This window comes from Dendrobates tinctorius, unplaced genomic scaffold, assembly GCF_039654945.1.
Source record: "Dendrobates tinctorius isolate UK_male_01 unplaced genomic scaffold, ASM3965494v1 ptg000055l, whole genome shotgun sequence".
Taxonomy (NCBI): Eukaryota; Metazoa; Chordata; class Amphibia; order Anura; family Dendrobatidae; genus Dendrobates; species Dendrobates tinctorius.
In genome coordinates this window covers 859,720-875,234 of record NW_027361723.1, presented here as the reverse complement: position 1 = coordinate 875,234, position 15,515 = coordinate 859,720, and the positions used below count along the sequence as shown (strand labels likewise).

Sequence of the window (15,515 nt, the reverse complement as noted above, 5' to 3'; positions counted from 1 at the left end):
CTGGAGGATTCTGGGTAATGACGCTATCATTGTCCATGTCAGGTTCCTGTAAGGTGTCAGGACGTCACCGTCTATTTCTCCATGGAGGAGTGGGAGTATCTAGAAGGACACAGAGATCTGTACGAGGACGTCATGATGGAGGGCGACCTGCCCCGCACATCACCAGGTGAGGAGTGATAAATACGGTGAAAGCTCTTTGAGACCAGGTAAGTTGGTCTTCTAGGTCTGTGCACATTATATGCTGGGACTAAATGTCTGTAAAGTGAAATCCACATCACAGAAATATCTCACCAGATGTTCAGTGGCTCATTCCTAAATCTGTGCAAGACGTGATGACGGAGATCGTGAAATGCAATGTCTCCATCCATGGTGGGTTCTCATGAGGGATATCCACAGATAAATTATACATGGAGGCAATGCATCGTGTCACCATCAGATACAGGATCCTCGTCATGACTGCGAGGTGACACACACATAACACTGTGCCGGTGCTACTAACCAGAGACGATACGGGCAGGTGGGTGGTTCATGGGGCTGCTGCTTCCCATTGCTGCTTCACTTTACGAGCAAACAATAAACCTGTTCATATTCCACAAATAGGGATAATAATGTTTTCATGGTTAGAAGAAGCGAAGCTGCTGGTTGCTTAGCTTAAAGCTCCAGATGTGTTGCTATTTGTTATGAGCTATGGCTCCTGTAGTATAGAACACACAGGTATAAGCTCCGGCACAGCCGGCATCTGCCCCCAAAATGATAGTTTATGACAATTTTTTTAATTGTATACGTTTGAAATCAGTAAGGCTGTCTGTGTTAAAGAAAGGACCTGGATACAGTCCTAGGAGACCTTGCTCCTCTCTAGTCACTATGTAATGCTCGACCTACCCAAGACTCACCCGCTGGGACTGAAACCAAGGAACTGTAGTAAAGAAAGCAGAAACCCTAACAGTGAGCCACAGGCTGCTGGGGATGAGTGGATTTTCTCTGCCTAAAAACCTCACTAGTATTCTCCTTTACATGATCAGATCTATCTCTATATTCCATGTTAAAACGTCTCAGTAATATATATGTGAAAAAAGAAAAACTGAAAAGAAAAGAATTTTTTCTATTAAGGTACAAAACGATGACACAAATCGTATTTTAATAACCTGTGTCATGCCTCAGGATTTGTTCCGGCAGTCTTGAGGTTATTGGCCGGCATCTCTATCCGCTGAGCCACTAGAGATCCTGTCGCTGTCCAGATGCACATTTCCCTTTGCCTTCCGTCCACTCCTGTCTTACAGCAGGTGATTTCCATCTGATATTTGGCCTATCCTATCTCTCTGCAGGGGCTTTTATTCAATCCTCACTGCTTCCTTCTGTTCCCTGCAGGTGATAGCTTACAACTCCCCAGTTTGGTGATGGAGTTGTCCTTATTTGTGTTTTCTGTATGGTTTTTGAAGTGTGTGTATTTCCTTATCCTCTCCCATTTGGTTGGTCGCTCCTACTGTTCCCTTGTTTTCCGCTTTGTTGTTCCTTCAGTTATTTTGTATAATTGCAGTTTCCTTTTATCCCAGTCTGTTTTCTCTGTCAGGTTTGTGCTCTCCATTTGTCATCAGTCCCATACTTCCCCGGGTGGGGGAGGAATTATTTCAGTGTGCATTCAGAAGCATAGTAAGGTTTGAGACCCAGGCCTCTCTACCTTCAAGAGTACCCCTGGGATAGGAGTAGTGAGGGCCCCATCTCCAGGGATCGCTGCAGTCCCCTCCCCCTCACTTCAGACCGGCACATCGTGACAACATCACTAACTAATAAATAACATATTTCTGTAACACTAACTCGTAAATTACAGTGAGACCTTTATGGTGATCAGTAAATGACACAGAACAGGTGCAATGGATTTCTTCTCTGCATTAATCAATAGTAAAATGCAATAATACAAATACGTCTACATTGTGTATAGCAAATGACACGAAAACCTGACATTAAATACAAAGTTCACATAAAAATAAAACATTCTAATTAGGGATGTGGGAAGGGGAAGACAAAACAAAAATGTGCGTGTTCAAATGTCCAGAAGAGTTTTAGCCTCTTTTTAAAATTTTAGCTTCGTTATCTAGTTTAGTATATATTCTCAAAATGGATTTTCTACAACCAGCCATCCCATCTACCTGCATGTACGTCTGCAGAAAGAGTGAACGCGGAATCTCTGTATGGGACAGCAGCTCGTGGCCGGGCTTCTAATGTCGGGGGGGGGGGGGGGGGGAGGGGTTAGAGACACAACATTTGTTATGTAGACCTTGACAAATAAACCTAGAACTGAGGATGATGTGAGAAATGTATGGTATACAGACAGATCTCCAGCCGGTCATGGATTCCGTCACTTGAGTGTTTCTGTCTCCCACAGATAGATCCAGGAGGAGAAACCCACCAGAGAGATGTCCCCGTCCTCTGTATACCCCGGACTGTCCACAGGAGAATCACAGCATCCCGGAGAATCTTCAGGTAGATGGTGCTGATCCCTCACCGAAATGTGACCATAAAAACATGGAACAAAAGTTCATTTTAATTTTTCTTTCTCTTCTCTGTTTAGTGTGAAAATCTGATTGATATTAAGGTTGTGGTTATAGATGAAGAAAAGGAGATGGAGGACGATCTACAGTGTAAGACGAGGAGAATACCACTGATTGTCATCTAGATACAACTCTCACCATCTATTCCCTCGCTGTGTGTAAGCTGCGCACCAACACTGCTTCTATCCATGCATTCATGTCTACCTTGGATTCTCTGTAGGCAGGTTCTTGCCATCTTCCATGTTTTCTATGGCTTCTTTCAGTTGCTTCCAGTTGCATTCTTGATGGCATCCAGCCTTTGGTCTCCCTTGTTTCGATCTACTGCTGACCATTCTGAGAATCCTACAGAGAATTGGAGTGCTGTGCCCTCACAATACCCAATGAGATGAGAAACACAGAGTGTAAACCTCAATATAGAACATTTATTAATTTTTCACTCGCATGATATGCAACACGTACAAACATAGTAAAAAGATGGGTTCAAATGGTTAAGACCAGGCAAAACGCCCCATCAAAGATAGCTCGTAACATTATAACGGGAAAGTACAAGGGTGAAAAAAATTGCACATATTACCAGAAGATATGACAGGGAGAATGTGTATTTTCAAAACAACCTGACAGGCTCAAGGTAATTATTGTCATGCTGAGTACTCTTATAACAAAGGTTGTAGGATGGTCCTTCGTATATGCGTTACTATCGCTATATTGGGATAGGTCAGATTGTGGTGTCCTACGTTGCATTAAAAAGAAAGGGCCATCCAACCAGAATCCTCCCACATAACTTTATAATGAATGTTTGACCAAAAAATAGAACTGTCAATGGCACTTTATGTATATTACTATCATAAAGCGCTTTCCCATGTGGCCTGATGAGCGTGTTTGCCGCAGCGCCGCCGCGCATTTGCGTGGTGGGCTTCTTTGACCTATCCCAATTATAGTGTTACTAACTCATGCAATAGTAAATAATAGAGCCCCAACTATCTGCCCATCAGAGGGGATATATACAATACATACAAAGCAATTTACCTCCATCAGGCATAAAGTGCAGAGCATATAAACCTCCATTATTGAGAAGTTACCTGGGTTACCTTCCACCTGCTTACATGTGCGTTTCCCACAGATGGACTCATTGAAAGAAATCCACCAGAGAGATGTTCCAATCTTCCGTATTACCAGGAATGTGCAGAAGAAAATCACAACGTCCTGGAGAGTCATCAGGTAGATGAAGCTAAGCCACGTACAAAATCTCTACAGGGTTGTGTGGACCTTTAAGGTCCTGTAACATAGTAACATAGTTTTGAAGGCTGAAGGAAGACCTTATGTCCATCTAGTTCAGCCTATTTTTAGTGCAGCTGTTCTGCATTGTTGATCCTGGGGAAGGCAAAAAACCCACAGAGTAGAAGCCAATTTTCTCCATAGGGAAAAAAATTCCTTCCCCCTAAGCTGGGTCAACCATCTACCTATAATATTCTGTTATTCGTAACCTTCTATACTGTTACTCACAAGAAAAGCCTCCATTCCTTTCTTACATTCACTCAGTGAGTTGGCCATCACCACTTCCTCAGGAAGCGAATTCCAGAGCCTCACTGCTCTTACCGTGAAGAACTCTCTTCTATGCTGGTGCAGAAATTGTCTTTCCTCCAAACGAAGAGAATGCCCCCTTGTTCTTGTCACAGTCCTTGGTACAAACACAAACAGTTCATTGGAGAGATCTCTGTATTGCCCTCTGATATACTTGTACATACTGTATATATTAGGTCTCCCCTAAGGGTGGTTTCACATTAGCGCTTTTTAAGCGCACGCACGGCCGGGGGTAGCTCCGCTCCCGAGCCGGCTCTCTGCCCGGTGTGCCCGCCCCTTGCTTGTAGCGCCGCCTCCTAGCGCACAGCGGCGCCTGCGATCGGCGCACCCTATCTTTAGCATAGGGTGCGCAGGCCGTGCGCTAGTGGCGCTTTGACCTGCGCTGCGCACTTTTGACGGTGCGCCGTGCGCGCCAAAATCAAACTTTTCGGATTTTGGCGCGCACGGTGCACCGTCAAAAGTGCGCAGCGCAGGTCAAAGCGCAACTAGCGCACGGCCTGCGCACGATCTGCGCACCCTATGCTAAAGATAGGGTGCGCCGATCGCAGGCGCCGCTGTGCGCTAGGAGGCGGTGCTACAAGCAAGGGGCGGGCACACCGGGCGGAGCTACCCCCGGCCGTGCGTGCGCTTAAAAAGCGCTAATGTGAAACCACCCTTAGTCTTGTCTTTTCTAGAGTAAATAGACCTAATTTTGATAACCTTTCTGGGTATTGTAGTGAACCAACTCCATTTATCATTTTAGTAGCCCGCCTTTGAACCCTTTCAAGTTCAGTAATGTCTTTCTTGAGCACCGGCGTCCAAAATTGCACACAATGCTCCAAGTGTGGTCTGACGAGTGATTTGTACAGAGGGAGAATTATGTTTTCATCTCGTGTCCCCAGACCTCTTCTAATGCCTCCCATGACCCTATTTGCTTTGGTGGCAGCTGCCTGACACTGGGCACTCCAATTTAGCTTCTTATTGACTAATGCCTAAGTCTTTTTCCATGTCTGATTTCCCCAGCAGTTTCCCATTTAGTCAGTAATTGTAGCCTCTGTTTCTCCTTCCCATGTGCATAACCTTACACTTATCTGTGTTAAACCTCATTTGCCATTTTTCAGCCCAATTCTCAAATTTACTTAAATCTGTCTGTAGTTGCAAACTGTCCTCCTTTGTGTTAACGACCTTACATAGTTTTGTATCATCTGCAAATACTGGTATTTTACTGTGTAAGCCATCCACTAGATCATTAATAAATATAATAAATAGTAGAGGGCCCAATACAGACCCCTGTGGTCCCCCACTACTAACCCTGGCCCAATCTGAGGATGCCCCATTAATAACCACTCTTTGTTTTCTATCACTAAGCCAGCTACCTCCCCATCTACACACATTTTCCCCTAGCCCAAGCTTTCTCATCTCACTTACCAATCTTTTATGTGGGACAGTGTCAGATGCTGTAGAGAAGTCGAGATAAATGACATCCAATGATTCTCCTGGGTCCATTTGAGAGCTTACATCCTCATAGAAGCGGATCAGGTTAGTCTGACAGGAGCGATCCTGTAGTCATAGATGAAAGAGCTTTTGGGTGGTTCCCTGCAGTCAGCTAGTTGCAACACTGTAGAAAGACTTTGGCTTCTGTAGAGCAGACGAACAAAACACATAAAACCTTTTAAGCTTTATATAAAAGATAGAGAGTTTATAGAAACAGACAAAATGGCCAAGAAAAGCCAAGAAAATGGTAAAGAGCCATCACGCCTCTTCTGTTAGAAGTGGAAAGAAGAAGAGATCCATCATTTATATATTGGATTTGGTCCCCAGGCGGTGATCCAAGTCTGTATTATCCAAGTCCCACCTTTAGGACTCATACCTACTTGTGAGAGACTCGCACAGTTCTCAAGCATGAAAACCTGGCACTGAGACCGGAGCGTACGGCTGCTTAGAAATACATGTATCCACACACTCCGGCCTGAGTGCCGGCGACAGTGCCAGGTTTTCATGCGAGAGACTCGCACAAGAATCGTGCGAGTCTCTCGCAATTGAGTATGAGCCCTTAGCCTTACTCTCGGGTTTCTAGAGCAGACGACTGGTTATCAGGCTAAGGCTAGTTTCACACTAGCGCTTTTGAGCGCAGCGACGGCCTGCGCACGGCCGCCGCTAAGCCCCGCCCCCTGCCGTGCCTCCGCCGGTAGCTCCGCCTACCGGCGCATGACGCGGCATGCGTCCTGCGTCCCCTATCTTTATCACTGGGGGCGCAGGACGTGCGCACTATGCGTTTGGCGGCGCATGCGCCTTTTTGACGGTGCGCCGAGCGCAACCAAACTGCAGCAGGTTGCATTTGGCGCAGGATGGCGCACCGTCAAAAGGACGCATGCGCCGCCAAACGCATAGTGCGCACGTCCTGCGCCCCCAGTGATAAAGATAGGGGACGCATGCACCATCATGCGCCGGTAGGCGGAGCTACCGGTGGAGGCGCGGCAGGGGGCGGGGCTTAGCGGCGGCCGTGCGCAGGCCGTCGCTGCGCTCAAAAGAGCTAGTGTGAAACTAGCCTATCTCAATAGTAAGACTTTTAGGGGGCCAGATAGACATCCCTACAAGCAGACCCCAAGGCAAGATTATAGTGGTAGCTCAACAAGAACCCGTCCCTTAACAGGCCAATGAGCGGTTACGAACCTTTGCCCTTCTCCACATTTTCCGCTGTGACTTAGTATCATTAACAAGTTTTTTTTTTTTTTTTATATATCATACAATTAATATGACAATATAAAACAGCGTTGAATATATAAGGGAGGGTAGGTGGGACAAAAGCTTCCAGGGGTCAGCCAGGGGAAAGATAGTCACTGACGCCAGTCACCTGAATTTAACCCCTGTAGGTGTGGTTGGATGCCCCTTACCCTTTGATCCCTTTGGTCAGTTGGGCATCCCAATTAGTGCTTCACATGGGGGAGTGGTGGCGGGGGAGGAGGATTGGGCACTGAACCGTATTTCCCTCTAACTTTAGTCATATGGTCTCCTCAGTCAGAGGCACGTTCCTTATTTAGTACCGTGCCTGCCGTAACAACTGCAATAAGCTGAATCTAAGGGAGATCAATGTCCGGACTTGCTAAAAGGTTCTGGTTAATGCTCTCTATTAGAGCAGGAGCTCAGAAATCAGACACCTGAACACCGACTTCACCTGCGATTCTGCGGGTTTATACCATGGCACCATGAAAATATGGCAACCTTTCATAAAAGTTCTATGGCCGCGGTAAGAAGATATGTTGGCGTTGTTTGGGTAAATGGACGTCGTCTGTTTGATCTTTTGAATCCTGTTCAAAGCAAAATTGTCCAGTGTTTGTTGGAGTGTGTGCACACGTTAGGTATCTGCTTCACGTTTTCCTGCCACGAATACAGAAGTGTTGGCAGGAAAAACGCTGCACAAAATACACACGATTTTACCGCCTTTTTTTTTACATACGGTATTTTTCGGATTATAAGACGCACCCCAAATTTTGAGGAGAAAAATAGGAAAAAAAACTTTTCTTTTTAATAAAATAGTGGTGCTTCTTATAATCCATGCGTCTTATTGGTTACTGGGGTTGGTGGCTGCGGTGAAGCGGGGTCCCAGGGTCGCTGCTGGAGGAGGCAAGAGTGGAGCATTGCCATAGGCTGGGATGAGGGTGTGTTCCAATGTGCGGCACACTGCTGCAGTTGTCCGGTGGCGGTGCTGCACTGTGTCCTGGTGGCGGTGCTGCAGGGGGCTCTGCCGACATTTTGTGAAAGGCCAGAGCCCCCGGCAGTTCAATGGTTTCCTGTGCGGTTTACTCCGGGAAAATGGCCGCCGGGGGGCGGCGCATGCGCAGATGGAGATCTTGGCACCGAGATTTCAGCGCTGAGATCTCATCTCCCGAAATCTTGATGCTGACATCTCCATCTGCGCATGCGCTGCCCCCCGGCGGCCATTTTCCCGGAGTAAACCGCACAGGAAACCATCGAACTGCCGGGGGCTCTGGCCTTTCACAAAATGTCGGCAGAGCCCCCCATCAGCACCACCACCGGTACACAGCACAGCACCACCGGACACCCGCAACGGCGCCCCGATAAGGTATATCCATCTTATAAGACGCGCACCCATTTTTTCCCCCAAATTTGGGGGAAAAAGGTGCATCTTATAATCCGAAAAATATGGTAAATGTCCTGTGAGACTCCCCCATGACAAAATATCATAAAAATCAGTATACATATAAAGGTCGGTATCTGCGGAGTCTTATAAAGCGGAATGCTCAGCGGAGCAGTGAGGAGGACATAAAAACATAAAGTGACCACCTTTGACCTGGTGACAGCTCTTTAGAGGACACGTTGTGTCGTCTTCACCACGGAGGTTTCTTTTCCCTGGTTCCGTTCAGTTGCTATTGTTACTCTTCTGTTGAACAGTGAAGTTTTTCCGTCTGTCAGGATGAAGAGCTGACGATTTTTAAAGCGGAGGTAAAAGCAGAAGCAGAAAAGATGTCGGGCGACGCACCGCGAGTGAGGGACGTGGAAGAGGGAAATCCAGCAGATGATGTTACTCCGGGTATGTAACAGTGAATGTAGGACGTGACCGGGTCCTGGCAGAGGCCTGAACAGATCATATGTCCTTACCTTACTGCCACCAAAAATGTAAGAGAAGTTTCTAGTGTAAACCAGGGTTCCCCAACTCCAGTCCTCAAGGCCCACCAACAGGTGATGTTTTCAGGATTTCCTTAGTATTGCTCAGATGATAATTGCTTCACCTGTGCAATACAAAGGAAATCCTGAAAACATGACCTGTTGGTGGGCTTTGAGGACTGGAGTTGGGGAACCCTGGTGTAAACTACAATAACAAAGAATTAACCCTATAAGAAACCATAGGACAAGCACAAAAACATTCCCATACTCCGCCTACCCAAAATGTGCACAAAAACGGCTATTACAAGGCTCTGCCCACAAAAATGCTTTTTATTTATATCCTGTAGCTGCGTTGAGTCGCATTGAGCAATCGTCCAGAATTCTATTTAAGAAGAATCGCTCGGATCGGGCCAAAAATTCAAATTAAATTCGGCGTTTCCAACCAAAAAGAAAGTGAGAACACAAGCCATATAATCATAGGGGAGATTTACTGTATATATTTAACAGCACAAATCAGCAATACAAAAGGACAGTGTGTATAAAGCAGAGCGCACCCCGAAATATGAATATCGGGAGAAAATATTGTCACATTGTTATGCCAAAAAAGATACATTACCAATAATACAGACACATATTATAAGGCCCTGTTGGAGGGGCAAAAGTGTAGTAAGGGTCATAATAAACCCACAAGACACCCCCAACATATAAATGTATGATCTAATGACAGCCGAATAGAAAAAACAATCTCAAATATAAACCAAGATCTTCAGTAACATTGTAATACAATCATAGCCAAAAGTGTTGGCCCCCTTGAAATTGTTCCAGAAAAAGTAAAGTATTTCTCCCAGACAATTATTACAATTTCCTATGTTTTATTACACACAGGTTTATTTCCTTTGTGAATATTGGAACAACACACAGAAAAAAGACAAATTGTACATAATTTCACACAATATTCCAAAAATGGACCAGAGAAAATTGTTGGAACTTTTTCAAAATTGTGGGTAAACAGTTTTGTTTCCAGCATGTGATGCCTGTTCACACTCACCCGTGGCAAGTAACAGGTGTGGGCAATATGAAAATCACACATGAAACCAGATTAAAAGGGGAGATGTAGACTCAGTCTTTGCATTGTGTGTCTGTGTGGGACACCCTAATTACGGAGGAGAAGAGAACTGTCTGAGGCCTTGAGAACCAAAATTGTTGAACAATATCAACAATCTCAAGGTTACAAGTCCATCTCCAGAGATCTTGATGTTGCTTTGTCCACAGTGCTCAACATAATCTAGAAGTTTACAACCCATGGCACTGTAGCTAATCTCCCTGGACGTGGATGGCAGAGAAACATTAATGGAAGGTTGCAATGCAGGATAGTCCGGATGGTGGATAAGCAGTCCCAATCAAATTTCAAAGAAATTAATGCTGTTTTGCAGGATCGGGGTGCATCAGTGTCAGGATGAAGTATCTGTCCACATGTGAATGAAATGAAACGGTATGGCAGGAGACCCAGGAAGACCCCACTGATGACACAGAGACCTAAAAAGCTAGACTGCAGTTTGCCACAGTATACATGAGTAAGCCAAAATCCTTATGGGAAAATGTCTTGTTGACAGATCAAACCAAGATAGAGCTTTTTGGTAAAGCACATCATTCTACTGTTTACTGAAAACAGAATGAGACCTACAAAGGAAAGAACACAGTACCTACAGTCGAATATGGTGGAGGGTCAAAAATGTTTTGAGGTTGTTTCTGCCTCAGGCACTGAGTGCCTTGACTGCGTGCAAGGGATCATGAAATCTGAAGATTACCAAAGGATTTTGGGTGGCAATGTAGTGTCCAGGGTCAAAAAGCTGGGTTTACGTCCAAGATCATGGGTCTTCCAGCAGGACAATGACCACAAACATACTTCAAGAAGCGCCCAAAAATGGATGGAAACAAAGTGCTGGAGAGTTCTTAAGCGGAATCAATGAGTCCGGATCTAAACCCTATTGAGCACCTGTGGAGAGATCTTAACATTGTTGTTGGGAGAAGACGCTTTTAAATATGAGAGATCTAGAGCAGTTTGCAAAAGAAGAGTGGTCCAAAATTCCAATTGAGAGGTATAAGGGTGATGGTTATAGGAAGCGATTCATTTAAGTTATTTATTCCAAAGGGTGTGCAACCAAATATTAAGCTGAGGGTGCAATCAGTTTAGTCCGGCCCTTTTTGGGGGTTTGTGTGAAATTATGTCTAATTTTTCCCTTTTTTCTCAGTTTTTTTGTGTTGTTCCAATACACACAAAGTAAATAAACATGTATAACAAAATATGTGTAATTGCAATAATTTTATGGGAGAAATACTTCATTTTCTGGAACAATTTCTAGGGTGCCAGCACTTTCAGCCTTGACTATATATTACACTGCAGGTCTCCTCACAAGAGAAAATCCATCACTGCTCATATTACATTTATAGAACTCAAGAAATGGGAGGTCTGCTATATACAGAACATAGGACTCACCGAGACTGCAGTATACACATCGCATAGGATACACTGGAGCTAGAACACATACATCACATAGGAGAATCCGGGCTCTCGGACGTCACTGGAGATGTCGGGTGCATATGTATTTTACAGAAGATGCTGGGGGCACACCTGTGCTTCACAGGAGATGCAGGGGGGGGCACATGTACATCACAGGAGGCGCCAGGGCACATACATGAGATACTGGGGCACATGTACATCACAGGAGATGCTACGGGCACATGTACTTTACAGGAGACGCCAAGTCACATACAAGAGATGCTGGGACACATACATCAAAGGAGGCGCTAGGGCATATACATCACAGGAGATGCCAGGAGCATATATGCATCATTGAAGACGCCAGGGGCACATATACATCACAGGAGGGGCAGGGGGTACATATACATTGTGGAAGCAGGGGGCCTATATAAATTTCGAGAGGGGCATGGGCTTCCACTACTGTTGTCTGTGGGACTGTAAAGTACGCCCACAAAGTACGTTCTGACACAGGACATAATCCTTTATTTCATGTTCTACAGCGTTAACGAGCACGGATGTTCCCAGGAATCTGCTCAGGGGCGAAAAAAAACAACGTTGCGGGTCGGTGACTACCCACCCCTACCCTAAATAAATAGAGTAATCTCAAATCTGATCATTACATAAGAAACAATAAGTGCACAGCCTTGCACTTGCACAATAAATAATGTTGACGAAAATAGAAAAAGAGAAACAAAAGGTAAATACTTAAGGATGCAATGGGAGGTGAAGGGGTATTTGGCTTTGACTCTAAAAGTACATAAAAACCACAGTTGTGTTTCCAGTGTAATATGAATGTTATATATTTGTCTACTTTGAGGATTAAAACATAAATCACAAAATCTATGTTTAAACAGATAATTCCAGTAAGATCTATGAAGAAAAAATGATGTTATCATTCGACTGTAAAGTAGAAGATCAAGATATTATGCAGCGCTCCTCAAGAGGTAACCTCATTAACCTTAATCTACATCCAGAACTTCATAGTACCGACCTATTGTATAATCCCCTTCATGAAGAACCTTCTCCTGATCAATCACAAATTGGAAGGATTCACACAGTGGACAGGCCGTACCCCTGTTCAAAATGTGGGAAATGCTTTATAGTTAAATCGCATCTTGTTACGCATGTGAGAACACACACAGGAGAGAAGCCGTTTTCATGTTCTGAATGCGGGAATTTTTTTACAAGAAAATCAAATCTTGTCGCCCATCAGAGAATTCACACAGGAGAGAAGCCATACTCCTGTTCAGAATGTAAGAAATGTTTTGTAAGTAAATCGCATCTGGTTACACATCAGAAAATTCACACAGGAGAGAAGCCGTATACATGTTCAGAATGTGGGAAATGTTTTACAGAAAAAGCAAATCTTGCTTCACACGGGAGAATTCACACAGGGGAGAAACCGTATTCTTGTATAGAATGTGGAAAGTGCTTTAAAGACAGAACAAGTCTTGTTAACCATGAGAGAAGCCACACAGGAGAGAAGCCGTATTCATGTTCACTATGTGGAAAATGTTTTAAAGACAAATCAAATCTTGTTCGACATGAAAGAACACACACAGGAGAGAAGCCATATTCATGTCCTGAATGTGGGAAATGCTTTACCGGTAAACCAAATCTTATCATTCATGAGAGAATTCACAGAGGAGAGAAGCCGTATTCATGTCCACAATGTGGGAAGCGCTTTACAGATAAATCGAGTGTTATTAAACATCAAAAGAGTCACATACGGGAGAAGCCGTTTTGATTTTCAATATGTGGAAATTTTTTTACAAGTAAATAATATTTTATAACCGAGAAGTCACATTGTGTAGAAACCATATTCTTGTTGGGATGTGTGAAATACTATGATTTTAGTAGAATTAGCCTGGTTCTGCTAAGGAACAAATAATTTTACCTGAACTCAGCTCTGACCGAGATTCTTGGAGAAAATGATTGTGCCGTTGTAATTTTCTATGCGTTGAAGCTGAATTGTCACCTTAAACCTTGCATCATTGCAGCGGCGCTGCTGGACAAAAAAACAATTCAATATGTTTAAATCTCTTCAGTGTATTCTTCTATGGTTATATTCCAATTCCAGCTTTGGATTATAAATACTGATGCAATACAATAAGCAAAATACACAAGTGTGACTGAGATCTGACTGCTGTTTGTTTCCTATGTAAGGAATTTTGTTTCCATCCATGGAGAGGGCAGACTGCCCATTTTAGATTCTTCCCAGCATCTTGTTCGCTGCCTCAGAGTAACCCCAGACTCTGCCCTGTCCTGCAAACCGCACATCCAAGCTCTCACCACCTCCAACTCAAAAATATTTCTATAGTCCCTCTTTTCTTCAAACGTCAATCTTCTAAAATGTAAGTGCTGTCCTCATCATCTCCCGCCTCGACTACTGCAATATCCTCCTCAGTGGCCTGCCTGCTAACACTCCCGCGCCTCTCAAGTCTGTCATGAACTCTGCTGCCAAACTAGTTCACCTCTCTCCTCCTCCACTCCTCTCTGCAAATCCCTTCATTGGCTCCCAAAACCCAAAAGTATCCAGTTCAAGCTACTAACACTGAACTACAAAGTCGTCCATAATCTGTCTCCTCCTTAGATCTCCGAACAAATATCTTAATATCTCCCCACACGTAATCTCTGGTCCTCTCAAGACCTCCTTCTCTCCCCCACACTTATACGTTACTCACCCAATCGCCTCCAAAACTTCTTCCAAACGTCCCCCATTCACTGGAATTCTGTACCCCAACACGTCCGATTATCCACCACATTTGGAACTTTCAGATAGAACGCATCTCTTCAAGAAAGGTTACAGCCTAAAATGGCCCCCTGCCACCTCACTACAGGCTGCAATAAACTGCCACTACTGGAGCTTCCCTCTTATTACAGCCTGCAATAGCCTCCTGTCACCTCACCACCACTGGAGTTGCCTCCTCACTACAGCCTGCAATAACCTTCTGCCACCACACCACCACTGGAGTTGTCATCAGACTATAGCCTGAAATAACCACCTGCAGCCTCACCACCACCTGAGATGCTGCCTCACCACCACCAGAGCTGCCACCTGATCACCATCAGAACTGTTGTCTCACCACCATTGGCGTTGCCACCTCCCCACCACCAGAGCTGTTGCCTCACCACCACCTGAGCTTCCGCCTCACCACCACCTGAGTTACCGCCTCACCACCACCTGAGCTGCCGCCTCCCCACCACCAGAGCTGTTGCCTCACCACCATTGGCGCTGCCACCTCCCCACCACCTGAGCTGCCGCCTCACCACCACCTGAGCTTCCGCCTCCCCACCTGAGCTGTTGCCTCACCACCATTAGCGCTGTTGCCTCCCCACCACCTGAGCTGCCGCCTCACCACCACCTGAGCTTCCGCCTCCCCACCTGAGCTGCCGCCTCACCACCACCAGAGCTGTTGCCTCACCACCATTAGCGCTGTTGCCTCACCACCACCTGAGCTTCCGCCTCATCACCACCTGAGCTTCCACCATCACCACCACCTGAGCTTCCGCCTCACCACCACCTGAGCTGCCTCCTCACCACCACCTGAGCTGCCTCCTCACCACCACCTGAGCTGCCTCCTCACCACCCCCTGTGCTGCCGCAATTTCCCTAACCTTTGGCCTCCTTCCCCACCACTCTGTAGACTATTAGCTCCCAAAGGGCAGGGTCCTCTCCCCTCTGTACGGGTCTGTCATTGTTAGTTTGTTCATTGTAATTTGTATCTGTTTCTTGTATGTAACCTCTTCTCATGTACAACACCATGGAATAAATGGTGCTATATAAATAAATAATAATTTTATCCACAATTTAACGCACCCATTCAAGAACTGTGATTATAGGATGCCTTTTATTATAGAGTTGGTCTTTTTTCTTGTCACTTTTCATCCTTTTTTTTTTTTTTTTTTTTATACTGCATGAATTGTAAATTGAGTTTGGCAATTTACCGGAACGGGTATTAGTCTGTTTCTATTTACAAAGTGATGACATTATGTCACATGGTTTAGATAGGCTGCCCATCACAGTATTTGTCTGATAGACGATGGTTTCACACGCATACAGAATTGGGGTCCTTCTACCCGCTGACACCGCCTCTGTCAGTACAGAGTGACTCTCCAAACCAAGTGCAGGTGCTCGGTGCTTCACAGCGGGGCCAATCATTTAGTTAAACCTTCCCACCTGCTCTATGAAAACAGCTGTCAATCAAAGAGAGGGGGTGGAGATTGAGGGAAAACAAG

General features: G+C 45.1%; 1 protein-coding gene across 1 annotated transcript in view; it reads left to right on the top strand.

The window, feature by feature from the left end:
- Positions 1 to 15,086, top strand: part of LOC141091578 (uncharacterized) — a 36,226-nt gene extending 21,140 nt beyond the window's left edge. Inside the window, exons 5-10 of the mRNA XM_073577233.1 lie at positions 43 to 166; positions 2,384 to 2,481; positions 2,570 to 2,639; positions 3,670 to 3,767; positions 8,544 to 8,661; positions 12,132 to 15,086. Of these exons, the coding sequence (XP_073433334.1) occupies positions 43 to 166; positions 2,384 to 2,481; positions 2,570 to 2,639; positions 3,670 to 3,767; positions 8,544 to 8,661; positions 12,132 to 13,024 (1,401 nt within the window). The 3' untranslated portion in view covers positions 13,025 to 15,086. The remainder of the gene's footprint in view (positions 1 to 42; positions 167 to 2,383; positions 2,482 to 2,569; positions 2,640 to 3,669; positions 3,768 to 8,543; positions 8,662 to 12,131) is intronic.
- The last annotated feature ends 429 nt before the right edge of the window (positions 15,087 to 15,515 follow it).